This window comes from Pinus tabuliformis, chromosome X (genome assembly GCF_031772625.1).
Source record: "Pinus tabuliformis cultivar Carrire ecotype Pingquan chromosome X, CPIR1, whole genome shotgun sequence".
In the NCBI taxonomy this organism is placed as follows: Eukaryota; Viridiplantae; Streptophyta; class Pinopsida; order Pinales; family Pinaceae; genus Pinus; species Pinus tabuliformis.
The window spans coordinates 794,308,376-794,336,161 of record NC_142308.1 but is presented as its reverse complement, the minus strand read 5'-3'; the positions used below and the strand labels follow the sequence as shown (position 1 = coordinate 794,336,161).

The following is a 27,786-nucleotide window of genomic DNA, read 5'->3' as shown; positions in this document are numbered from 1 at the left end:
GAGGAATGTGCTCTAGCAATATACTGTTTTTGCATATTGCTCTGACTCTGAAGCATCGTCCTCTGCGCTGCTGATGTCTGACATGCTGTCCACAAACTACTGCGTTGCTGATGTCTGACATGCTGTGCACAAACTACTGCGTTGCTATTGTAACTGTACTATTGACCCTACCACTGCTAATGCTACATCTGTACTACAACTCCCTCTCAAATGCTACATCTGTTATGCTGCTAGCACTGCATCCATACTGCAACTCAGTTGCTGAGAGCAACACATGAAAAACATCCAAAATCACTGAACTAACGGTGTTCAGTATGATACCACGTGAATGCCGGAACTGACTATTGCTAGTCTCTGCGCTACCCCTCTGAATCTACTGCACTACTGCTGACCTCTGCTATGTACCATTTGCACTGCTGCCAACTTTGCTCTAAGTTGTTTAGTCTTTGGCGCTCCTAGCCACTGCAACTGTCTCCCTGACACTCCTCGGCACCATCTGACACTAGTCTATCTTGCGACTGCAAAACTGGTCTCCCGTAGCAAGGTTTTGATCCAAGAGATGGAATCCTCAAGGATTCTGCCCATCTATAGCTCTTTCGAACTACAACTCCAAATCAGCCCACCTCCCTCCTGGAGGTATCTTGGCTGTCATGGAGAACTCCTCTTGTTCGATCTTCACGGCTGCAACCTTCAGATTGTGCTTCTCATCCTTGTCCTTTTTCTTCAAAGGAAACTAGGATGCATAGTGGCCCATCTCGCCACATCTGAAACACTTCACATTGGAGACATCCTTTTTTCGTCTATGTTGCCCCTGATGTCCTTTTGATGCAAGGACTGCATTATCCTCCTCCTCCTTGGGCTTCGACCCACTGTTGTTGCTGCTTCTGTCACGTTTGAACTTGACTAAGTCTCTCCTCAACGCCTCTTGTTTTAGAGCTGCCCACATCTCATCCCAATTCGGCAATGCTGCTTTGCCCAGGATACTCTGGACAAAGACTTGCCACTCATCTAAGACAGAATTGAGGGCTAGTCTAACTAACTCTGAATCTTGAGGTGTATGCCCAGTAGCAGACAACTCATGACGGGTTTCCTTCAGCTTTGTGAGGAATGGATCCACACGCTCTCCCTTCTGCATCTGAGCAGATCCCAGCTTCTGCTCCAAGTACATCTTTTGCTGCTCAAAAGATTCCTGATATAACGTGGCCAAGGCGTCTCACATCTCTTTAGTAGTCCCTCTGCTAGCAATGTGGCACACCACGTGATCCTTGACTCCATCTAGTATCATCCTGTTGGCCTTTGCCATTTCAGCCTTATACTTCTTCAGTGGATCTGCATCCGCAAGTTCAGCGACCACGTTGTCAACGTATGTCTTGAGGGCATACTTATCTAGAAGGAAAGACATTCTAGCCTTCCAGATGACGTAGTTGGATGCTCTGTCCAACCTGTACTGATCCCTCAAGCCACTCATTGCCATATTTGCCAAAAATGTCGAAAATCCCCTATCTGCTTCTCATTGCTGCTTCTCAGCCAATGAGAAAACAGACTTCTCAGCGGGAAGCCTGCTGAGGAAAAAATCTCTCAAAGTGCTTCTCTTCTCCCCTGTGATGTTTTTCAGCCCAACAATCTACCTGCTGAAAATCTGCGTCCCACCAGCTTTCTCACGCTGAGGTTTCAACGTTGCTCCCTCTGCCCCGATAAAAATTGGAACTGGAAGTCCTTCTCTCTGTTGACTCACTCAGAGAGAGACTCCCTCGAAAATCTGCCTCCAGGCTTGGAACTGCGTCAGCCTTCTGGGGTTTCAAATTGCTGCCTCCTACAGCTTTTTTGAACTCCCTTCTTCTGCTAAGCACTGGATCTACCGGCTCTACTCTCTTTATTCACTTGTAGGTCTGATACCATGTGAAAATTCCACAACCGAGAATCTCCACTGCAGCAAATTGATGTTAACTCTCCTACTTGTTAATCCATAAAAGTTTTTTATTGTGTTCTACGGTAAATATTGAAGTAAATACTACTATAGCCTTCACTTAATTAAATTATAAGCGGAAACAAGATACTGAGCAACAAAGAAAATACAACACAATAGACACCGTTATCTTTGGACAAATGTCCTCGAAGAAACCCAATGCAGGAAACCGGTGTAGTAGTTCTGAGGGTTTATTATTATTAAGCAATAGCAAATTCTGAATACATCTCTGAATACCTTATAGGGTTATTCAGTTACCGAGAGAAATACTGGCAGAAAGAATTGTGAGGTTACCTCACATTATCACAGAAAATCCCTACTGATCTGGACACTGAATGAATGGCCTCTGGTAGGCCCTACGCTGCTCTGCGCAGTCCTCACGTAGTCTTTGCGTCAACCTCTCTAGCCTCTGCATCACTCAGTTTGCTGAGCGATTTGCTGCCGGGAGTCTTTGCTCAGTGTCCCGGTCTCACACCCCTACTCCCGGCTTCTGAAACTGAGACTCTCCTTGGTCTCTCATAAGATAAGTAACTTGTAATCCACAAATGCTTGGAGATAAGTTAATTTTTTTTCCCAAAGTTACATTGAGTAGACACCAAATGGAATCAAAATGCGACATTGATGTGGCCAATAAGTGTCGTTTTGACTCTAAATTACCAAATATTACACCAGTGATTGCATGACAATGTTCCTTGAATTTTTTCTTGATCATATGGTGTTGCAATAACTTGATTTGACCATGGATTGACCCTGCAACGACTAGGGGAACGTGGATGGCTCCTCAAAAAATAGCTCCAACAAACGCTCAAACAATGCTTATTATCCTTGATGATATGCCTTAAATGAAGGCCCACGTCTATACTATAAGTCAAGACACTTCCATGAGGCATGGGAATGACTTTCGAAGCTGAAAAGGTGGTCATTAAACCCTCAATAAATAAAGTAGCGTCAAACATAGGAGAAATAAATTTTCCTTGAGGATGCAACATTCCCTTGGATTCTCTCTTGATTTGGCTTGAAAATACTTGAAATGCCCTTGTGGGCTCTCCTTCATCAATAAGTCTCAAGTTTGGTTGACAAGGCTTAATCTCGCTCAAGGAGGGCTCAACCTCTTTTCTTGGTCCTCAATCCTCCCAACAACCGCCTCACTTGAGATAAAATGCTTGGCTTTGACCTTTGAATTGATATTTACTTTTCTTATTTTAGCCCTTGGGGGCTTACTTCTTGACTTCATCTTTCAACAATTTGCTTGGAGGTGTTTCTTTTCCTTGCTTGGAGGATTTGGCCTCCCTTTCTTCCTTGGAATGCTAGTGGCTAGTATGATTTGAAACCCTTTGACCATTCTTTTGAGTAATTTTGGGTTGATGCTTGGGTTATTAGCCCTTGGGGGCTCCAATTTGCACGAATAGACTTCAATTTTCCAATATTTTCCCTTATCTTTGCTCTTTACTCCATCCAATAGCCCCAAAGAGGATGACATCATGCCTCACGTGTGGTATAAATGCTTGGGAAAGCTTTATTTGATGTTGCTTTGTTGAGTGTTGAGTTGATTTGGCTTGGAGATGACACTTGCTTGACCTATCTTCTTTGTCGACTTCATCATTGGTCTTCAAATATGGTTGCTTTAATGCGACATGGAAAGCCCTGTTGCCCCCAAAGCGGGTCCACTACTATAACTAGAGATTTGTGAAGGCGTTCTGACTGCTTCGAAAGACAAATGGTTCATCTTGGCATGGAGAATCAAATGGCCACCCTCTTTGCCTCAAAAGACATAGCATGATGCTTCGAGAGAAGCAAATCCATTGGGAACTGTGAGACTATCAGGACGCAGAGCCAAGGCGAAAGGGAAGTGCAAAATACATAAGAGACAGAAGGCACATGTGGGATAGTGGGGTGCACAGGCATCAAAAGGGATACTGTCACGTAAAATTGCATATAGTGACCATCCTTACAAGGCTTTATGACGCAAGTGCTCCCTTAAACCATGAGTCTTAGTAGTGTCTAATCCATGATACTTGCAACACCATCGCGGGATATAAGAATACCCATCAAGGTAGGGAGTTACCACCAACCAGGGAACTTAGTAGTGCCAGGAAGGCAAACATACCATGAAATAAACAAAATCGAGAGTTTCCATGGTTGTCCACACCAACAGGGATCTTAGAGTCACTTTCACAAAATAACACACACCCACATGGCTTTACAGGGAAATAAGGCACATCTTTTGGGCTTTTATGGTGTGATGAAAAAGCTTTGGAGTACCAATGTTAAAATAGGGGCAATAATGTCATGCTTGAGAAGATCTTTCTCCCACGTGTGGGGATTTATGACATTTGTGTTATGTTTTTGAGCTATGAGGTTGGCTTGTAACCTCTATCTTGTGGAACACTCAGTAAGTTTGTCAATGGGCCTTCTTTAGTTGTATTATTGCAGAAATGAGTGAGATAGGTCTCATGTAAATAAAGACTTGCCTCATTTCATTTGTTCATCAGCACACATTGAATTCATTTCCTCTCTAAGAGAGTGTGAAGTAGTCCTTTTCGCTATTGTCAACAAGATGTCATCTTTTTTGGTGTGACGTTATTGTGGACGACATTTTTGCATGAAGACATTGTTCTAGGATTGAAAAAGGTGCATTGTGGAGAATTTTGTATTTTTATTGTCTTATCATAGATATTTGGGATGTTAAAAATTTAAATGTTTAAATTAGGGTTTCTATTATGCCACTAAACGCTTGGTTATTGCTGAAATCTTGCTTCATTATTGCATGTAAGATTGTTCTCTCCAAGGCCTATGGTGAAACTCTTAAAGTGCAGACCCTCTATTTAATTTCTCCCTTCACAAGAATACTAGTCGGGGTTTTAAAAGTGGATGCTCTAGGCACCCCCCTTTACTGCATGAAGGTCCTTCACTTGAAATTTTACCCTATAGAGTCCATTAAGCCCTAGTAGGATAAGGCACTAATCATTAGTGTTAATCATCCATAAATCCAATTAAAATATCTCCTTTGCTCTCTCCTAGATGGCTAGTGCAACTGCTAGGGTTTCGAGGGAAGATTTATGCATAAAATTGAAGTTTGAATGGATGTTTGTGTTTCATGATTTAGGAAGTGCATTTGTAAATTGTTTAAAAACAAAATCTAGCATAGTGCATGTTTTATTCCTCTTAAATGGAGTTCATGTAACTCTCTTTCTTGCTACTTATTCATACCTAACAACCATAGAAATAATTTCTCGAGTCTAACCCTTGTCTCTATTGGAAGATCTTGATCCTTTAGTGTTGAATATCATTCTTTTCTCAGGCTTCTATATGACATTGAATGCCTCATCATTGCATATCTTCCAAGCCCCAACTTATAGAATCCTATTTAGTGGTCTAGGCATAGAGTATTTGAACCCTAGTATAAAATAACCTAGTTCTTCTTAGGCCTTGCCAATCCTCTATCGAACAATAGACCTTTTACTCATCACCTTGAGCCATAGCATTAGAACATGTTTCTAAGTGGTTAAGGGAAGCCTCCCTTGTGGTTTAATTCCACTAAAGAGTAGGAGAAAGTTTGTTGAGTTGACGATGACAACCCTTTCTCCTATTGCTAGAAGGTCTGGCCTTGCCCAGTGAGGCTTTGTATGGGGATTGCTAGATTCTGCGGCAACATTGCCCAAGTCTAACATCTAATTGACCATTGTAAATTACTATTTATTTTAGCGCATTCCTGCCAGTGACCCAGATGCCTTAATGGATGGTGGTGGATTAATATCTGGTCTTCAAGTCATCATAAGTCATTTTGTCGAATTTTGAAATTCTTATTTGAAGTTCATTATAAATGTTTTTAATCCTTTGTATATGGGGTTGGCGGGTGGAGATTTTGAATAATAACATGAAAATAAATATAATGTAATAAAGGTCACTAGGTGACCCAACTTATTGTTCGTGTTTGTATGCTATTTAAGTAGGTCATAAAGATCATTATGAAGGTTATTAATAAGAATGTGTAAGTAATTTGGTAGATCAATTACCAATTCATATGAATTAAAAAGTGTTTATGATAGCATATGTGATGACTCCTATTGTCTCTCGGGTTGTACAGGCACTGCAACAACGACTCAGGGCGGGCGCTGCCACTTTGATCCCCGCCCACTCCGTTCTAACTATCTCCCAACAACAGGCTATGGGGGGTAGTCCTTATGGAAGTGAGATGATGGAAAACATGTTGGGAACCAAATTTCCTGGGAAACACAATTGAGTGGCCTAGCTACTTGGTGAAAATTTAGCAAGATTAAGGATTCAATTAGATTTAGAATTGGGACTAGTGCCTAATGGAGTCAAAAGTTCTTGCTTATTATAAATAATGACAAAGTAACTGGATGAACAACTGCTACTTATATGATTAACTAACCTATATTAGATGCAACTCCTACAATCTAAGTGTGATGCAAGGATCTTGGTTAATTTTAGATTAAATGCCTAATTTAGATGGAGCCTTTCCCTTAACTGTTTTGAGAAAGTCTTCAGAGTAAGTTGTGAGATGGAAGCCAACAGGAAGCAAGAAGTGGCCTGATGAATGATACCTCCCCCTGTGTTCCAACCACCTAGTGCCTCCAGCGCTGCAGAGACTGTGGCTTTGACAACCGCAAGGTCACTGTGTTAACCAACAAGAAGGTTTGAATCCCTCAAGCTAAATGAGAAAGGGTTGTCCTAGGAGTCTATCAACCAAGCTTATGCTTGGAGGTAAGTTTTTAAATGCAACTACTTTTAGAATGAAATGCAAGATGGATGAGTGAAGCTCTTAGCTTAAGATGTTTTAAATGTTTAAGTACTTAAGTTATGATTATTCTTTATGACAAGAGTACTTAATGATAAATGAAAAGGCAATTGTAACCAAACAAGAATGTGCCATATACTTAAGTGTGAAATAGATACCAAAGATAATCACAAAGTTCAAATGATTATGGGATGTACACAAATCTTGTTATAACTTAACTCATACTCGACTTCAGTAATTAGTTAATATATAAATATTAACTCACAACCCGACTTCAGAAAAATAAATATAGATATAAATAATTATTATAATTGTTAATTAGTAATTAGTTCATGAAGAGGTATGCCGCTAAAGGACATGACCGTTCATAAAGGGACACTTGCGTAAGGTATATATGCAAACCCTCACTCTCATTTGTAACACATTCTTATTCATACATTTTAATATATATTCTTGTGTCTTTAATGGAGATCTTTATATTCCAAGTCTTCTGGAGTATTTAACTTAAGTACGAACTCTGTTCATTACATTGGTATCAGAGTTGTTTGATCCTTTGGCCGCTCAACTGCTGCACAAAGTCATGTTCTCCGATCCAAGTCTTTTCAAAATTCGGCAACATTGTCGCGGTTGAAGCGTTTTGCTATAAGAATTTATATATTTCGCTAGTCTATATTTATATCTATATGTACACAAATCCCGTAATAACTTAACTCACCAAGGACTAGGGAACTTGGAAACACTATATATATTTCTCAAGAAAATTTGTTAGACAATATGGCTAATCAAATGATCTAAGATAAACCCAAAATCTATCAATAGAATGACTTTATCCCCATCTAATGAAAAACAAATTTTAGCATTAATCAACACAATATAGGAAAACCCGTACCTAGCACATACCACAAATCAACGAACACTGAACACCTTGAACTGCACCCCAAAGTCTTTATTATGATTCAAATAAATGTTCTCAGTGGGACAATAGTGTTACATCAATGCTTCAACAACAATTTCTTAGCCAGATCTCAGATGGCTTTGACATACAAATGACTCTCTATATATAGATAAATCCTCCAAGTGGAAAAATAATGACTAGTTGGCTTGATCTTTGTCAAAATAATCTTGGCTGTCGAAAAATACTTGATCATCTTCTAATTTTAGTCATTAAATTTTTATTTTTGAGGAATTTTCGAATTTCTCATTTAATTCCATTTTTATTAGCTCAAAATTAATTATTTTGAGCTATTTTCCTAAAAAATTTGACTTTAACTTAACCACCAAGGTCCAAGGGTCTAATTTTTCTTGAAATATCCAAATATTTCCTTGGTGGAGGACTTCCAAAAAGTAATTATTTCAAAACCCATGAATTTTTCCACTTGGAGAATTTAATTTTGATTATAAATTAATTAATTTTCTGGCTTTAGGATTTAATTTGATTTTCGCCAGGAAAATTAATTTATTGACACTTGAGGGGATTAATATTCTTTCCATCCTCTAATATTTTAGCTATGGTGTCTAAGTATGAGAGACCATGCACTAAAATATTTTTTACATAAGATTTTTACAAATTCAACCCTCAAAGGGGGAATACCCAGTCATCTTAGACCCTCAAATTATATACCCAATTCTGCGACACAATATGATCTAGTAGACCAAGTGATTTAACTTAAATTATTCTCAAATTACGTTTACATAAGACTCGATTGAAACACTAAGACTCAGTTAAGACTTTGATAACAAATTCCACCCTAGCTTTGGGGTGAGGTTGGAGGGAAAAACTCTGCCGACCATCCGTGTTTAGTGACACAGATGAGTCAGTGAGATGAAAAACCTCCTAGGGTGAAATTATCGCCAAAATAATAGGCTTACCTAAGTTGTTACATACATTCATGGCCTTGCTAACATCATTTACATTGAAATTTTGTAGAATGGGTTTACAATAACATAGAGCTGACGGCTGATGATCTCGATCTCGATCCTTTGAAGAAAAATATGGTACATCTGCTTCCTCAGAATTTTGACAAAATCACTGCAACAACTCCAATTTCAATAAAGTTTTTTTCATGATATTTTCTGTGTGTTATTTATGTAATATTTTTAAACAGGAATGTAAGTGATATACAAAGCATGCAAACAATATAGCAATCAGAAAAACGAAATATACATTAAGCACCCATGGAAACATTGGAAATAGAGAACTGTTGAACCATTTTATTACTTCTTAGGATCAAATACAATAGTAAAATAAAATAGTGCACCTGGGCTTCTCTCAATGGACAAGCTTGACAAAACCTAGGTGAGAAAATGCTGAACTGAAGGCTACTACAACTGTTGCACCAAACTGAACTGCATTGCCCCATAAAACTACTCTGTCTGCTGACTTCGAAGGGTTGGAATCACTGCTTCCCGTGCTCAGAAAATTATGATATTTCAGCTCCTTGCTCCTTGCTTAAACCCAAAAAACCCACGAAGAAATTGGCCAAATGTTGACCTCGAAATTTTGGCCCAAATTTCCCTTAGCTCCTCTAGCTGCTGGCTGAGTTGGGACCTCTGTTTGACTCTGTAGATCTATCCAGAAAATTCTATAAATTTAGGAGTGTGATCCTTGCCCAAAACCCAACAAAACCTCGACAGGATTTCCCTTGGTTACAACCTTCAAAAATCGACCCTTCACAACTTGGCCCTCCAGTTTCGAATTTTGTTGCTGTGACTGATCCTGTCAATATTTGCTCTCCCAACTCCAGCAATCCTCCTCAAATATCCATCCAAGTGATCTCCTACTTCTCCCGGCCAGCTCGAGCTCTACTATTCCTTCCTCCAACTCCAAGGTAAGCCTAGTGATGGCTCTTTGCACAAGCCTAGGTAACTGTAAATCAGACCGCTGGGATGCTAGCTCCAAACTCACAAGAAAGGTTGGCCCTTTGATGCTCTTCCAATCCTCTAACTCTCCCGCCAAATGCTTGATCACTGATAGCTCCAAACTCCCCTTGCGTATTCTCCAGCTAGCCAGAAATACACACTCCCAGTTGTGGCTGAATGGTAGTGCTGTAACACACTCCCAGAACTCCTGAAATACTTATGGAATTGCCTCTCTAGGGCGGGCATGGATGGTCCCCCGAAGTAGTGGTTGAATCTCTCGCTTGAGAGATTTGTGGCTAAACAGCCGGTTGACTCAGCGAAAGAGTAGAGTGAACAGTCAAGTAATTTTGATTGCAATGTGTAAGAATGAATCCAAAATGAGAGCTGCTCCCTCCTTGTAACTCCTTGGGCCTCCCTAGCCTGATGTGGGCCCCTCCATCCACCTATTCGACTTTCCCTCCAAGCTATTCGAATGGGCCAATTCGAACTCCCATGTGGGTGGCCTCCACATTCCACTAGCAACCAAATAAAGTCAAATTGCCTCCTAAGTCCCTAAGTTGAAAATGATGGGTTCTCTTCCTTAGCCAAAATTGTGCAAAATTGTGGAGCAGCACCCTGTTACAAATGTGTTTGAGAAGGGACATAACAATTTACCATGCACAAGAGTCAAATATCAAATCTTAAATATTTGGTTTTCTTTTTTCTTTTGCTTTTCATGATTATCTAAATTTCCCTTTTTTATTTATTTTTATTTTAAATGTTTGTTATATGTGTGGTACTCTTGGGCTCACAGGCCGCTGTGTTGTTTAAAGGCCGGTTAAGATCTGAAAACATACCAGATTCTGAGAAATGTCCAGGAAACACTTTCAAGCATTTTCCCAAGATGGCCCAGGAGATATTTGTGGATGTCACCTAGCATTTTGGCCTTTTTGGAGACATTTACTGCCAGAAATGGAGATGGGTATTTCTTGCTACTTATATTGCAACTTGTTCCTTTTGGTCTCAAGGAGTTTTGACTTGATAAATGTTGCCATTTCTGATATACTGAACTGGAAGATGCTCTCTTTAGATATTATAACAATGAGGACAAGTCGGTGGCAGCATAATTTTTCCAGATCTTGTGGTAAGTACAGTAACAAGAACCAACATAAACTGTGCCTGTTGTTAGTTCCTCATAGAGCTATTAAACATGTCCAATGATTCTGCATTACATGCTTTAGTTATCACTAGACCATAAGTAATCTCCAGGTCAAATACCTGTAAGAAATTTCAAACAATAAATTGGATATCCCTGTTTTTGTTAGGACTAGTAATCCAGTTTTAGCATTAGTGCCATCAGATGGTTATCTGTCCTTGTAATGATTCTTGTTTGCTTGGTTACCCTGATGGTTTTTTTTTTTTTTTGAATATGTTAAAAGTGCTTTTCAAGCAACCTAAATATGGAAGGCGTAACTTTCTCTATGTCTTTGCTTGGAATCTGATAGGATGAATAGACTGTTTAATATTCCTTATTGGTATGGTAGTCATGTTTATAGTTGTTTGAATGGAACATTACATATAACCAATCATACTTGATACCTTTTTGTTTGTTTTTTGCAGAGAATATCATTTGGATATCTTCTGGCAGCTTTGTGTGAGATTTGTTTAACAAGGAATAGTGATATAGATTCTTCTTCCAGACTTGTGAAGAAATACTGCTGGCAATGGTTAGTCTTTATATATTTAAATGAGAATATTCTATTTCGTTTAAAGGTGATGGAAAGAGATAAATTGCAGGATGAAAATGAATATAGTTGGTGGGATATATTACTTTGTTCAAAAACGCAGAATGCTTAAGACTTCATAAATAAAATCATCAAGGAAGTGGGCTTTGTTTAGCATATGTATATAAACCACATTGTTATTTTGTTTTGGTAAAAGTAAAAGAATTACATTCTCACCATCTGCAAAACATTACATTCACGTAAGGTAAACCTCATATCGACATAAGTGGGTCTGATTTTAAACGATTTGGTCCTTCGATGTGAATGTAATAACATTTACTCTGCATTGATAAACTTCATTTGATATACTGGTTTGCTTATGATCAATTTTATCCGAACTGGACCAGTCATCGAATTAGTCAACTCCAAAAACTGGAACTGGATGGAAACTAGAAGTAAAACTGCATCACCAAGGCAGTTGACCAAAAAATACACACAATATTCAAATTATGAAGAAAAAAGTCAAGTGCATCCATGTGATCGCAAACCATTATACACAAAAATGCAAAGTTTTTTATGCATATAGCAAGTATGGGTGCATATAGCTAAAATAGCACATAGTGAAATCCATCTCTGAACTAAATTACATCAATAAATAGGCTCTAAATGGTTTCCAGAGTCCAAAATAAACATAGTACTAATTAATAACGATAGTCTAGACTCTGGACCCTACAATCTAATCATATGGCAGAGGATCTAAATTTTCATGTACATCCTCAACATGACTTGACTCCAAAATGGATTTCTAGCTTGGTTCCCTTGGTCTGGAAGGTACTCGTCCAACATTGAGATCCTCTGGTTATGGGTGTGGGTTCAAATTCATTGAAGATAAGTCTTCATTGTCAAATAGCATTAGTAGGGGCCTCGGGTTGGGTTTAGTGTAATTAATCTATTGATTTTTTTCTTAAATTTATTTAATGTGGTCACTAATTGCAGCTGTATGGAACCAACCATTTTTGGTTTTGCACCTTGAATTGGACTGGTATGCACCCAAGATTGGTTGGAGTCTTGGACCAATCGGGTTTGCTAGCTTTGGTCCAATTCTGATAACATTGCCTATGATAACATTGCCAATACCGATTTGCTATATTTCTTTTAAAACAGTATTCCAATATAAACCTGTGCTTTTTAAAATGACCATGATCAAAATGAAGATAACCAGTAGATCTAGAAAGAATTGTTTAAGAACTATATAATATACTAACAAAATAACAAGATTGGTGAGCCTTAAGTTCATCAGTTGGTCATCTTGTGGTGTCCTCCCAACTTCATTGATTTTTCTATCTTTTTCTAATGACTTTGTTGGGGAGTTATAGTATTCGGTAGATCATAGAGCTAGTGTTCCGAGAGAGATGGTATAGCCCAAAATTTGATAGACTTAGCTTCCAAGAGACCTCACATTTTTTCTATAATAAACAGGATACACTAAATTGTATTGTCTTATCTCAAACAGTGAGCATAAAGAAGCACATGCTTCATTTTGTTGTGTACAACAACCTTTTCTGCAACTTGTCTGGCACTTTGACTGTCACAATATGCCATGGTCGATGTCTTGAGATGTAGACTTCTTGTTGTCACAATCTCCAGCCTAATCAGTCAGTTTAACGACTTAATGGTTCACTGTTACTGCAATATTTTATACCAATTTAATGGGTTCCCTTGATATAATGAACAATTTTGAGGCTTTAGGGTGTCTTTCTCCTAGATCATCCATAAATCAAGAAACGACATTGACAACAAAGGGAATGTTAGGTTGATTGTGAGTTAAATAGTTAAGGCTATAGACAAGCTATCGATGGCAATGTTTTTAATGTCCCCAATTTTGGATTACCTCGTGTTAAAATTGGAAACTAGGACCAAACTCCATGTGGGTCATCTTATTTATGGCAGCTGATATTTTTCTTGGATCCCTCTCATCGAGAGGTGTAGGATTGATCTAAAGATCATCCGATTCTGATAAGTATTCACAGAGATATGAATTTATTAGTGTTATGGGACAATTCGTCAAGGTCGGCTAGCAACCAAATAAACCCCACTTGTGCTCAATGTTTTAGTATAAATAAAGGAGGACTTCAAGTCATTTAACACTCATCTCTTGTGATCTCACTCTCCACTTGTTTTGGGTTTTTGGTGGAAGAGGAGGTCTAGAGGAGATGCCTTCTATGCAGCCCAAAGAAGGGTCATCTAGGAGAGCCCTAGCCGCAGATCTAAGAGGCCCTAATCCGCAGCTAGAAGAGCCCTAATCTGCACCAACTCTTCTTGTTCAAAAATGATATGAATAGATGGCCACAATTCTGTAATATTTGCATTAATATCGTGGCAAATGTTGCGCTTGGCTTCTGCTAACATTTGAGTTGTAAGGGACTGATCTTCATATTTTTGAATTTGCTAAATTAGATTAAAATTCTTTTGTACCTCTGCAAGGTATGCATTGTTTGGTCTGATCTTGCTTTCCTCCATCTTTGTGAGTGCTGTTGTTAACTTCTCCTTTTCCTTGTTAAAGATAAATCTGCAAAAGCTTGGGCTAGCTTCTCAGAAGAATCTGAAGTTGATGCTTGTGCTATTTGTTGTGTTGATGTACTTGCTGCTTCCAGTTGCTCCTTTTCCTTCAACAATGCTTCCATGTCCTGTTCCATCTTCTGGATTTGAACATTCTGTTCAACTACTATTTTGAACAGTTTTTCTTTTTCCATCTCTAGATTGGTTACTTCTTTGGCCTGAGGGTGCTCTGTTGTTGGAAGCTTAAGTTGTTTCCTAAGGGCTTGAATATCTGCATTTTTGTTTTTAATAATCTTCTCGGTTGCCTTGACATCACTAGGATCATATCCTAGTTTGATAATTAAATCTTCTAACATTTTGATTCTGGTGTCTTTGGCCAGAGAAGGATGTAATGTCCCTTTCGGGAATTTTGTGGTATTTTTTTGAGAATTCTCTTTCTAAATTTTATGCTGACATTTTCACCAAAAACCCACAAAATTGTACCAAAATGCACCAGTAAATAGCAACCCAAAAATTATACAAGCACGACAAATACATTGACAATTAGCAAAAGTGAACCCAGAAACTCAAATAACATTAGAAAATGCAGCAAAAGAAATGACCCAACTTTATTTATTATAATATAGCATGCAGAGTACAACTGGAAATATTTGAGACAAAAGAGAAAGATGATCGCTGAGTGAAACTCCAAAAATTTTGCTGATAAGCCAATCCTGATCTCTCAAAACTCTACAACGACTGCCACTGAATCCACTGAAAAATGGTGAAGCACCAATTGAGGACTTGAATGATCCTCACTCCAATATCCTTGAAGCTCTATGAAACTCCTCAATGAAGTCTCAAAGAGAGTTGGGTTTTTGTCCAACACTCAACAACATACTCGAGGGTTTCTGTCTTAGGGTTCCTAATGAAGTAGAGAACTGGGTTTTCAATCTCTCATACAAGAAGAAATATCAAATCCAAGATGCCCCCTAATGGCCTCCTCATCCTCTTTTTATAGATCTGATGGACCCCTCTAAAAGCTCTTATTTTATTATTATTTTAATCATTGAGCACATTTCCCTCAATTAAAATATCTTTTTAATGTGGGAAAATGGTAAATTGGCCACCATACTCTCTTTGACCACTAGAAGTCACTTCTCAACATCCAATCTTGTAGATCTTCTTGTTTCAGTTCCAATGAGATATTACACTGAGGTGTTCCATCAATTAATATCCCCAGCATGCCACCTTGAGCATTATTAATTAAGTTAGGCCCCATAGTAATGCTAATTTTAAAAGTTGTCGGAATGCGACAAAACGAAAGGCAAATTGTGCGGATGATGAAATATGCCAAGAGAATGCCATAAGATCCCATAAAAACTCCTCAAAAATCCCTTGAAACCGTTGATGACATAAACTTGCTCCAATGACCTGGCCATCCCTTGCCATGAAAATTCACCCTCATTGTACTATGGAGGAAAATAAAAATGGGTACATTAGAAATCCTCACGCCCCAAGTTTGCTTTCTCTCAAGCAATCTACACCTGTCCACTATAGAGGCATCTTCAAACTAATACCAGGATCCCATATGAACCACTGGTCCACATCATTCCTGCAAGCAATCCAAACATGACTGGATCCCCCAATACCTGGATCCCATGCCCATCTCTGACTCAACCCGCTACTAGTAGATCAAACTGGATCCCAATGCCACGAAGGCCAAGCGTCAGTGCTCCATGGCTCTTGCTGTGCTATAGCTCTCGCTGTGAATGCTGCCACATCAACTACGTACCAACTCATTACTTCTCCATGGTCCAACCCTTGGCATAGGACAAGGTTAATCCCACTATTTAGATGCATGCCTAAAATGTTGAAAAGTTGTTGGACTACCTCCCACTGCCAACTGGAACATGTAGTACTCCTCATGTCTAAGGGTCCCTACAGCATCATGCCCCTAAGTGAGAATATCATGTCACTAACAAGATACCAACTCATGACCTCCCACCAATCCATCCCGTGGGAAGGATCGAATGTATTTGCACTTGTATATGGCATGAGTCCACTGTGTTGCGCCATGCTCAACTCATGTAGCGCTGCCCAACCAATCAACCAAATATGCCTAGGAATCCTTGCCTCTCTCCCTATAGTTGGGCAACTCGTGCTGGTCACCTTGTCGACGTACTCCTTGAGAGGGTTGTTGCCTAGAAATACTGTAGTTTTTCTCATTGCCACTACATATACCAGTGCCTAATCAATGGGTAGACCCAAAGATGGATGCACCATTATCTCTAAAAGAGCCTCCCTCAATTGACTGGAAACTCAATGCTCCATCAGTCCACTCGTCACCTGTAACATTGTACTATCGAGTTGTAACACCTCCTGATGAACCATGCGTGCAAGTACTACCTCCTTGTGGATGTCTGTACATCTCCCTGCTCCTCATCAATGGTTGGCCCCAAGGATGTTTGCTCATCCTCCTCCATCATGGGCTCAACATGAGCGACTAACTAACTCTCCAGAGATGTCCCATCATGTGCATTGTGCTCCACTATGTGCTGCTCATGCTGAATGATCATGAGTGACCCATCTCCCTGAATGTCTCCCATGGGGTCTATTGACTGCTCACAAGAATATGTATCTAGGCTGCTGTCAATGAATCCATAAAACTGCTCATGCTCCTCAGAGGTATGCTCGTAAGAATCCATAAACTCAACTAAAGAAGAATCCTCATCTGGAAAGTTAGAGGGATCCTCCTCCTGATCTACCTTAGTCATCTTTGTTGTATCACCCAAGCATGAGTGATCAAGTCCCCAAGGCTTCTTGTAGGTGAAGCAAATACATTTTCTCCGCAGCTCATTCCTGCTGCATGGCTGCTCACCAGAAATCCTCAGCAACTCCTCCTAGGTTAGCTGCCTTCTAAAGAACCTCATATTTTGCTTAACTACCCCACCGGCTAGCTCATAGGCAGCAGGTGAGACAACCTGTGTGTTCCTCTAAATGGCTAACAATTTTGTCTACAATTGTTTACGAATGACGTCTCCCTTTACCTCCTTAGGATGTTGTTCTTTGATGTTGTTGAAGAAGAATTGACACATTTGAAGGATTAGATCATCCTGCTCTAGATCAAGCATGACTACATAGGATCTGATTTTGGCCATAGTGTTTAGGATTAAACGCCTTCTGTCAAAGTTGGAGCTCTGGGTGTCATGTAGCTTTGAATAACACTCTACAATCAATTGAAAGACCCTCTTCATGATGTCATCATTGTAGGGAGGAAAGGGTGCTACTATCCTCAAAATATCACTGAAACAAGAGGCAATTATAAGCTTGACTCTCTCACCTGGATGCTCCAAGAATCTGGCTTGTACCAATGCAAGCATAGTTGGCTCGAGAGCCCAATTTAAACTCCAATCAGATTGTTCCACCTTGGAAAGACAAGATTCCAGTTTTTCCAATGTGAGAGTCATTTTCTGATCTTCTAGTCATTAAGTCCATCCCAAGTGCATAAAGCCAATTTCCCACTTCTTTTTCCTTTTGTAAATCCCTCCATTGCTTTTGCGTTAACTTATTATGGACCTCTCTGGAAAATGGTCTACTGGTTTGCTTTATCTCTTGGTGCAAAGAAGAACCAAGTAATGTCTTAAAGTGTTGTTGCTCCCATCTTAAGTTATCAAGGGCATTCTTGAGGTCTTCTAAGGTCTTTTCAATACCCATTTTGCATGTAAATCTCCCTCAACAATAGCTAGACTTGTAATATGTGAACAATGAACATCATCTCACCAACTCTCCCAACCATAACATATGGCTAATTCAAGATAATAAAACACCAACAACTCTGCTCATCAGCGAGTACCAACAATACACTCAACTCTACTCTCAATCTTACAATACATGCCCCAAGGTAGTAGCATATAGACTACCACTATGACTATGTAGTGTAAATAACAATGTAGGGACAATATAATTTTTTCACTGTGTAGTTTTCGCTGTAAGTGTTTTTCTTTCAAGTTTATTTCAACAGATACATTTAGTGAATGCTAAATAATTATTGCATGCCCAGAAATACTCACAGGAACTCATCAGACATTTAGCATACAAAATCAGTTAATATTAAACTTGCAAATTTAAGGAATGAACCTGGAATATTTATCAGTCAAAAGAACTTGTGCAGGAGATATCTTGAAAACCAAACTGGCCTGTACTGATGAACTGCTAAAAAGGAACACCAACTCGTCCTCTGTCAGTATGTTGCTACAGCGATGTGATATGTGATCTTCAGATCTTGGAATCCCAACGTTTGCTACAATAAGCCCAAGTGGCCAAGGCAATACTAAATCTGTATTGTTGCAAGTGCTCAGTCCACCCTCCTTTCAATAGAGAACTTTCTCTATGAGATAATTCAATTCTGGGCACTGTAATGTATCAGTTGGACATTTCTTGGTACAATTTGCTGCCACTCTTTTGCTGCCTTGTCCAGACAAAAGGAGTAATAATATGTCTTGCCTTGATATGAAAATCACTTATGAATGATCTCAGTTAATTAATGTAGGTATTGCAGACTCATGTGCTGGTGTGATATGCCTATGTTATTTTAAGCAACGGATCGATAAGATTGCGAAATACACAGGCATTGAAAAACAGTGAGAGAAACACAAGAAGCAAATGCAAAAACACAACAATTTAATAAGGAGTTCACCCAATCCTCCTGGGCTACGTCTCCTGGTCCAGCTCTCAGTGGTGGCCTTTTTTTATTGTGCCTTTAAGAAGAGTTTTTACAATGAGGAGCTCAATTTGAGTCTTCTGTAATAGATGGTGCTTAGTAGGGTGATACTTGGATTCCCCAAGCCACTAGAGTGCACAGACTCCCCCTTACCAAGTCTCGACCTCAACTGGTCTTAATGGGATGAGTCCAATTTGGTATTCAGTTCCTGACAGATATCCACTCAGGGATTGCTTGAACCTCTCAAGCCCTCTCGATTTGTCTGCTCGATGCTGCCTTAGCTTTGCAGGTCATCTCGACTCTCTATTCTCTGCTTCTTGCTTCGCTCTCTGTTCTGTCTCTTCTATCTCTCCCTTCTCTGTTCTCTGTCTGTGCGTGGCTTAAAGCCAATCCATCCCTTGACTATTCGCTTCCTCTTCCGTCTCTTCGGATTGCCTGCCTCTGTCCGCTTGGAATTCCCTGCTTCTATGTCATCGCCACTGTGTAACGTTTCACAGAGAGGTGGCCACTTGTCCGCTCACGAACTGGGTGCCAGCTCTTCGTCGAATGGTCGTTATTTCGGTTATTCCGCGAAATTATTCATCTGCCAGCTTAGCGGTCATGTCGGACCCCCATTGTCATTTGCTTCAACCTATTCTCCTATCAAATCCGGTCTCCCATCGGGTGCAATCTCTGCTGGTTGATCTGGAGCCTCGATGGAAAATGGTAAATTGACCACGATACTCTCTCTGACCACTGGAAGTAACTTCTCATCCTCCCATCCTGTAGATATTCTCGTTCCAGTGCCCAACGAGCTATTACACTGAGGTGTTCCATCAATTAATCTTCCCGGAATGCCACCTCCAACATAATTAATTTAGGCCCCATAGTAATGCTAATTTTTGAAAGTTGTCGGAATGCGACGGAACGAAAGTCAAATTGTGCGGATGATGAAATATGCCAAGCAAATGCCATCAAATCCCATAAAAACTCCTCAAAAATCCTTCGAAACCCCTTAATGACATAAACCTGTCCTAATGACTTGGCCATCCCCTTCCCTGGAAATCCACCCTAGCTGTACTATGGAGGAAAATAAAAATGGGGACATTACAGAAGACATTCTTTCAATCTTCAACTGCGAGTGCATATTATTCAGAGATGTTTGTAACTTAGAGGCAGCCATGGCTGAACTGGTAAGTGTTGAGTAGTTCATTTGACCTGCTTGCTTATGCAAATCGATTTGATTGATTCCATGAAACTTTTTGATATCAACGGAAAATATGGATGCATCGTAATCTTCTGCACTTTTGGGAGCTGGCACTGTAGGTTCCAAAAAGTCCATTTGGAACTATCCATTGTCTGAGTCAAATGCAGATAGCAATCTGTGGTTGGTGATGGCAGTTTTCTTCTAAAACTCCGAGTTTGTTGAAGCCTTCAAAGCTTCATTCTTCAACTTGATTTCTATGTATCTTGCAAAAATGCTCCGTTGCTCTGGAATATGAGATGTAGAAGAGATAGGAGACTCAATTGTCTCCTCTACATATGGGAAATAAGTGGTAGGAGTACTTGCCAAACCATTGTACTTTTCTCGTGTGAATCCTTTTCTTCTAAGGATTCTGCTTGAATATTTATTACTTGAGAATCAGTCTTAGTAGTGGTCTTTGGATCCTTCTTCCTCCTCTTGAAGACACGAAAGTCTGCAGCTTGGGCTTCTGAATCAGTAGGGGACATACTCTCCCTCGACCTCTTGATTTCTTTGTCTTTTGGAATAGGAGTTTGCAGAGATGATTGACTGACTATCTGCTCTTCAACCTCCTGTAATGTGTTCTCTGTCCACTGCTCCTGATTAGCATACTTCTCTATCTCTGGCCTAGGTGTATGTGCATATGGAGTAGACTTCTGCTCAACTCTCAACTTTGAAATTATCCCTAATGGATCATAAGACCAAGTGAAGCTTGGTTTAAATTTCATCTGTTTTAATTTTTCCTCCACTTCCTTTGCTGCCACTCTGGTATTTACAATGTATGTCCCAGCATTTGCTAAATTATTCCTTCTTTTTATTTGACACAAAGTGCAATTCATCGATATTTAACATCTGTCTAGCATATTCAAGGGCAAAGACTCTCACTAGCACAAACACTGGCAATCTATAGGGAGGAAGCTCACACCCATAGATTCTAATTTTTGTATAATTCTGGTATAAATACCAGTCTCCAACTTTTGACTGCTCTGAAAGATGCAAAACCTTCTTGATCTCTGGTGAAATTCTTGGTATAACATCATTGTTGAGTAGACACAAGGATGTATGTAGAAACTTATCCACAAAATCGGTGAATGAATAATCCTCTGAATTTCTTGTGACTAAAGAAGTCCAGTGAATGATTAATAATGGGGTACCCTGATCATCCATCTTCTGTAATTGGAACTTGAACTTGTCTGCCTGGTAAAATAACATTAGATATACTAAAACTGATTGGTGTTTGAACACACCTTCAACTTTAAACTTGAGAAACTACTCATGTATAACATCTGATAAGAACTGACTGTAATTGAAAATAATCAAAGGCTTCTAACCAACTGCAAATACTGATAAAAAACCTAACGCTATCTCATCTACCCACTGGTATGTATGATAACCTAATAAGCAAGTAACCATGGAAATGACTTGTCTTGACATCTCTGGGAAGATAGAAACCGAGTATGGGGGATTTGTTCTCGGAAATTTGTAATTCTAATGTAAAAACCATTCGAAAATATGGGCTCGCTAGGGAAAAGTAAGATTTTTCTGTATCTCCATGAGTACATCAGTGGAAAATGGGTGCAAAGAGGCCCGAGGATTTATTTGGAGAGCTTGACAAATGCTTTCCGGGGAAATGGAAAACATGACTTCATTGTTTTGGGCGATTACTGCTTTTTGGTTGGGTAGGTACCTGAGATGACACCAGGTAGAGAATTATGGGAAAACATGAGTCCGTAGAAAGATAAATTGAGGGAGAAGTGATTCCCAAATATTTAAATCATCACTCTGGTCTAAATACTTATGTTTTCCCAATTATGGAGCTCATACAGATTAAACTCACATTGTTTTTCTGCTATTTTGTACTAAGTATCAATTAAAGGAGTCCTATCTAAATCAAGGATAGGGGGTACCATAGGATTCTCATCAGGGATCTTTCCCTTTCGTTTGTGTGAAGACATCTTAATTTTAATGGGAGAATCAGGGAAACAGAGTTACCGGGCTATGGTTAATTGAGATTTGTAGAGGGAGATCGCTTTGCAGAGGAGATCATTTTGCAAAGGGTGTTGGTAGGTTTTAGAGATGCTTCAAGGTGAACCTGTGTAAATTAAACAGTTGTCAAAAGAGAATTTTGCAGGTCGAGGCAGGATTTTTATAACGGAGCTTGAGGGCGTTTAACGAGGTTATTACCGTTTATGGAGCGCGACATTAATGAGAAATTCATACGTTGGCAGGAGAAATTTATTATCCAACGTTTACATGATTGTTGGTGGGTGATTTGAATGGTAACAGTTATATGATGTGGAGGGTAGGTGACGTGGACGGATGGGTGAGTGACAAATGGCATGGGCGGATGGCGCGAGAATGAATGAGCGGAAGGAAACGTGAGATGGTGATTTTCGAAGGGGTGGAGGGGTGGACATGAGTGGTAAATGGTATCCGAAGGGGACCCCCCGAAAAATTTGTGAAGTGGACTTGTAGGTTTGGCGATGTATTTGGAAATCACTTCTCGCTTGGCCCGCCACCCCCCCTATTAAGTCTTGAAAGCTTGGGCAGAAGGGGGGTCCGAATATGCGTTTGCTTTATAGAAAATGACAAAATGTTGTATCAACTTTATTACAAAACTTTAAAACATGCTTTAACAAAATAATTTCATTTGGCGGCATTTGAACTAGCTCACCCTTTGCGGTTTTAATATTATTTTTACTTTGTTATTTTTCTTTTGCCCTTTAATTTTTAATTTTTCTTTCTTTTCTATTTTTTTTTTAAGACTAAAAATTCAAAATGAAAAGAAGTTAAAATATCCCTGTGTGATACATGGCCAAATAACGACACTGGACTACTATATTTATAGGACCCTAACAGAGCTCATAGTTTTGTACTTTATACTTTTCTAATTTATTAATTTTTGTTGGTTAAATTTTCTCTTATAAATTAAGATTAGGTAAAATGAGGATGAATATCAACTAATGTTATTATATTGTAAGTTTAACATAAGTATTAAGTTTTTATGTGTTTATTAACTAAATTAAATATGGTTGCAAAATTATTATTTTACATCATTACATCTCTGCATACCTTTTTTGCTTTTTGCAATTCAGTGATTTTCCAATTCAAATTGATGATGAGCTGACCCAACCTTCCAACAATCCCGTCGCTAAAAAGACAATGCCAAGACACTGATGCTAACATGTTCTCATAACTTTATCTGATGTCTTTGAATGCATCACATTCCAAAATGAAATATTTTTCCGATTCCATTGCCCCAGATGTGCAAAATGTACACACCCGTTCTTCCCAAGCTTCTTTAGGCCTTTTCCACCGTCTTGGTTCGCACCGAAGTTGATGCGAGTTGGTCCTTAATTGAGCAATACGAACCTTTGCCCTCCACAAAATGCTAGCTTCAATGAACTCTTTTTTTTTGTAGATCACACGTAGGGTTGAATTCCTCAATGTAGTACTTCTTCTTTCTACCCAATTCTTTTCCCTATTCCTTTTTACAAAACTTCTCCATAACAAAATCCTTTAGCTCCTTGCTATTTGTGGGAGAGGGATCGAGGTGGATATTCCAATTTTGCATGCATGTGTGGTTTTGTTTCATCCGTGTTTTCTTTCTTTCACTCATGCTTTCGTTGAAGATAAGATTAGGCCGTCTACCTACTATCATTTGCTCAATTCTTTTTAGATATCTTATGAGCCGCACTATAGGAATTGCTTTGATGGGAGTTGCTCCTGTTTCACTCAACATTATCTCATATAGTATTGAACTTTTTATTTTGAACTTGATCATGATCAAGCATTTTTGGATTTTCTTAATTTGTTTCCATTTTGAAATAGGGGTGTTGCTAGCCCACAATTCACACCCATATAGCATCACTTGACAAAGTAGGAGTCCAAAAAGCACTTCAATCGTTTTGCAATCCCATAACTCTGCGTCTCTACATTTATTTTGAAGAGCATATAATGTTTTCCACCCTCTTTAAATTCTCCTTTTTGTAGTCTTCCCAATTATCTATCGTTGGATTCTTAAAAATTGCAAAATAAAAAGATTAGAGGAAGAACCCATAAAAGTTAAAAAAAAGAGAGGGTTTGTTTTACGAAAAGACGGAATTCATTAATATCTTTCCTTTATTAATCTTAATTGATTTTAAGATTATTATTAAATTATGAAAATTTTAATTTCTATTAAATTAAATATCCTTTTAGTTGTTGGATTTAATTGTGTTAAGAGAAAAGTGTTATCGCCTATGGTTTGGTTATAGCTGACGATTTTGTACTTTAAGTCAATATTTTGGACTAAATGTCCATTCCGTGAAACATAATATGGTTGGATTTAAAAAAAAAAAGACAATATTTGATTATCTATTGTTGGATTCTTAAAAATTGCAAAAGAAAAAGATTAGAGAAAGAAATCATAAATCTTGAAAAAGATCGGATTTGTTATAAGAAAAATCGAGAGAAAAAGACGGCCAAATTATTAGAGGAAGAATTCATAAAACTTAAATATTAATTATTTTTTATTAATTTTAATTGATTTTAAAATTATTATTAAATTATGAAAAATTTTAATTTTTATTAAATTAAATATATTTTTAGTTGTTGGATTTAATTGGGTTAAAGTGGTGTTTGAGAAAAGTGTCATTGCCCATGGTTTGGTTATAGCCAATGATTTTGTACTTTTCATGGTTTTATACTTTATATTTTTTCTACTTTATTAATTTTTGTTTGTTAAATTTTCTTTTATAAATTAAGATCATGTAAAATGGGGATGAATATCAACTATTCTTATTATATTGTAAGTTTAATACAAGTATTCAATCACATCATTACATTTCCATATCTTTTTTCTTTGCACCTAGAGGCCACAACCCAAAATGTGAGAGATGTTGTCATGTTAATAAATTAAAAATAGTAATAATAAAAGAAATTAATGTGGGCCATAATTAAAATACTTCAATTTGCACTTCATTTTTAAGTAAGTTTATATAGAAATATAAAGTAACTGGAAGTAAAAAAATAACAATCTACCTTTTAGTAGAAGAAATGTATTTTTCTTCACCACTTAACATGGAGATGAGTAATTTTTTTTTTCACTTTACTACAAGGAAGAAATATAATTTCGTTGGTATTTAATATGGAAATGATAGATGACATAAAATAGAATTATTGATATTACATGATGTGTAATTCATTGTACATTTAGTTTACATGTGATATTTAAAATAAAAATATATTAATAACAAAAAATATTTCGTAAAATATTTAAATGTCCATATTAAATAACATAATTTTATATTTACTTTACATAGAGAAAAATAAAGTATTTTAAATTAAAGTTTTTCTTATATTTTCACTTTCCTTAGCTAGGAGATGTGTAATTATTTTAATTTTTAACATGGAATTGATATATACAATTTCAAAAATATCAATAACAAAGAAAATTGATATCTAAGATTTAAAAATATCAATAACAAAGAAAAGTTTAACCCAAGTTAATATTAATAGTGAAAAATATTTAAATAACATATAACATAGTTTTATATTTATTTATTTTTTAACACGGCTGGGTATTGATTATATTGCAAGAAAAGAGAGAGACAAACTCCTATTACATTCGATGGGGATTGGATTCAAGTAGAAAGAAGAAAATGGGGTCGTAGTTCCTATTTCTAAACTTGATTCCAATTTTTTATGTATTCCTTTGACTAGCTTGGCGTATTGCCGTACATACTGTCCTAAAAGTAAAATAAGCTTGCAATACATATAAAATTAAAAGATTTCACCAAAACCGGTTGACTGACTGTCCGTGTTGAGAGTGGCGCTTCCTGCGTTGCTGAGTGGAGATTTTTTCTTGCTGGCTCAGAGTGATTGACTTGATATAATCTTTGGCTTCCTCAAGACGTTGGTATTTGTTTTTGAGCTCTATTATTTCTTCTTTTTGCTTATTTATGTCTTTCTGTCTATACATGTTCTCTATTTTCATTTCCGACCTGAGATCCTTGAGAGCTTCGTTGAACCTACCTATCATGAACTTGTTTGATATGTATGTTGGACAACCATCATTTTTTGCAACTCTTTCTATGGGATTGCACTCCATTTTGTTCCTCTGACTTGCTGAATCTTTTGTGATTTTTTTTTCCTTTTGTATTTGCTCTTGTTGGTCTTACTGTTGTTTTTGATATACTTTCTGTTGAGATTCTTTGGCTCTGCTTCTCTGTCTTTGTAATGAAAGTTTGATCTGTTGTAGCCTATTACCACCCAAATACACAATAGCCTCCAATCTGGCAAAGATAAGATGTTTTCAGCTTGATTTGAAGAAATACTATGAAGCCTATTTGAAGGGATGTCCACTGAGACTTTTGCGAACGCTGAATGGATGATGGAGAAGGCACTGTGAGAAGGTAGATGGCTCTGAAGAAAATGATGGAGATTTCTAGAAGAGGGATACACCCTGATTAAATGACACAATGAAGAGGAAACACAAGGCATAATGCTATGTCGATTCAATGGAGGGATACATAGGGAATTATTGGGAGCGATATGCTTGTTGGAAAGAATGAGAAAGCTCTTATTGTTACAATGTTTGGAGATGGCTAAGAGACTAGGGGCTAGAAGGACGACGGGTGACCTGAATGTATGAAAATGTCTGACTGAGAGATTGCTCCACTGATGGCTTGACACAAAAAACTGGAAACATATAACTGAGAACTGTTGCTATTCGCCGAAGAGTTACATAAGCTTGTATTGAGTTTACTAAGCTTGTTGATGAACGCGAGGATACATTTCTTGTTGCAGTGTTTGAATATGGTCCTTCGATTGCAATTTATGAACACATTTGTTTCTTGAAACTTGACACTGAAGTGACAGATATCGGCTCGATTCAGGTAGAGAATATTTTTTTCATCCTTGGCCTGCGAGCTTTGGATAGTGTTAGATTTTGTTTGGATTTTCTGCTTATACTTCTGAAGGTACCAATTGAGTGCCTTTGTTAACAAATCTACCTTTTGATTTTCTGGAGTACTCTCACTGATTTTTTGATTTGCCTCATGCTTTTTTCCATTTTTTTGCTCTTTCTTCATGAGGGATGTTGTAAATTATGGGATGGAAATACAATATATTTCGTTGTTTTCCTTGACGCTACTTGCTTCTCTTTTTATAGCCTTGTTGGCGAGGTTATCAGCCTCTTTATTATGTTCTCTCAGAACATGTTTGAAGCTGACTCTTTCCAATCCTTTCAGATTCAATCTTATCCTCTGATATATTCTATTGATAGTTGAATTATTGGGATTTTTACTATTGATCATTGCTTCAATGACAATTGCAAAGTCTCCTATTATCAGAGTATCTCGGATTGCTTTTTTTTTTTTAATATCCTTGAGCATAATAAAAGACTATAGGCTTCTGCTTTGTTATTTGTGGTTTCACCTAGGCCCCATTCGTAGGTGACGATCTCTTTCCCATCTGGATCACTTATCGCTCCTCCTGCTCCTGCTTTCCAGTTTGTTTTTTCTCCATTGTTCAAATTCTTTTTCACTCATCCTTAGTTTCCAATTTCTTGCTATAGGTGTTAGGATATTCCGACACATAGGAAATAGTTAAGTACAACTTGGTCTAGTATAGAGTTAGGTAAAGTGTGTTCTTTACCTTGTACATTTTGTAACTTACAATCCAATGGTCACGATATATAGTGATCCGACGGTTCATTCTCTCGGTATTACCGACACTTGATCCGTGGCTTGACACCCGATTGGTCCATGATTTCTATTTAAAGCGCATCGAGGGTCATTTGTAGGGTAATCTGTGCATGAGAGAAGCATATGTAAGTTTTCATTCTTTTATTAATAAATTGCCTGAAGTGGCCGCGTTGGCTCAGACCGTGGACTGTTTCCCTCTTTGAGGGTTTTAACCACGTCAAAATACTGGTGTATTGATCTATGATCTGTTTGTGAGCGGTGTCCTTTGGTGTTCTGTCTGAGAAACTTACCCTGTAAATTCCTACATGGTATCAGAGCTATTTGA

At 38.1% G+C, this 27,786-nt stretch overlaps 1 protein-coding gene across 2 annotated transcripts in view; it reads left to right on the top strand.

Moving 5' to 3' along the window:
• LOC149142210 (uncharacterized) overlaps positions 1 to 27,786 on the top strand; it is a 402,089-nt gene that overhangs the window by 125,039 nt on the left and 249,264 nt on the right. For both annotated transcript variants that reach the window (XM_089452873.1, XM_089452872.1), the window contains exon 5: positions 11,187 to 11,293. In XM_089452873.1, the coding sequence (XP_089308999.1) occupies positions 11,187 to 11,293 (107 nt within the window). The remainder of the gene's footprint in view (positions 1 to 11,186; positions 11,294 to 27,786) is intronic.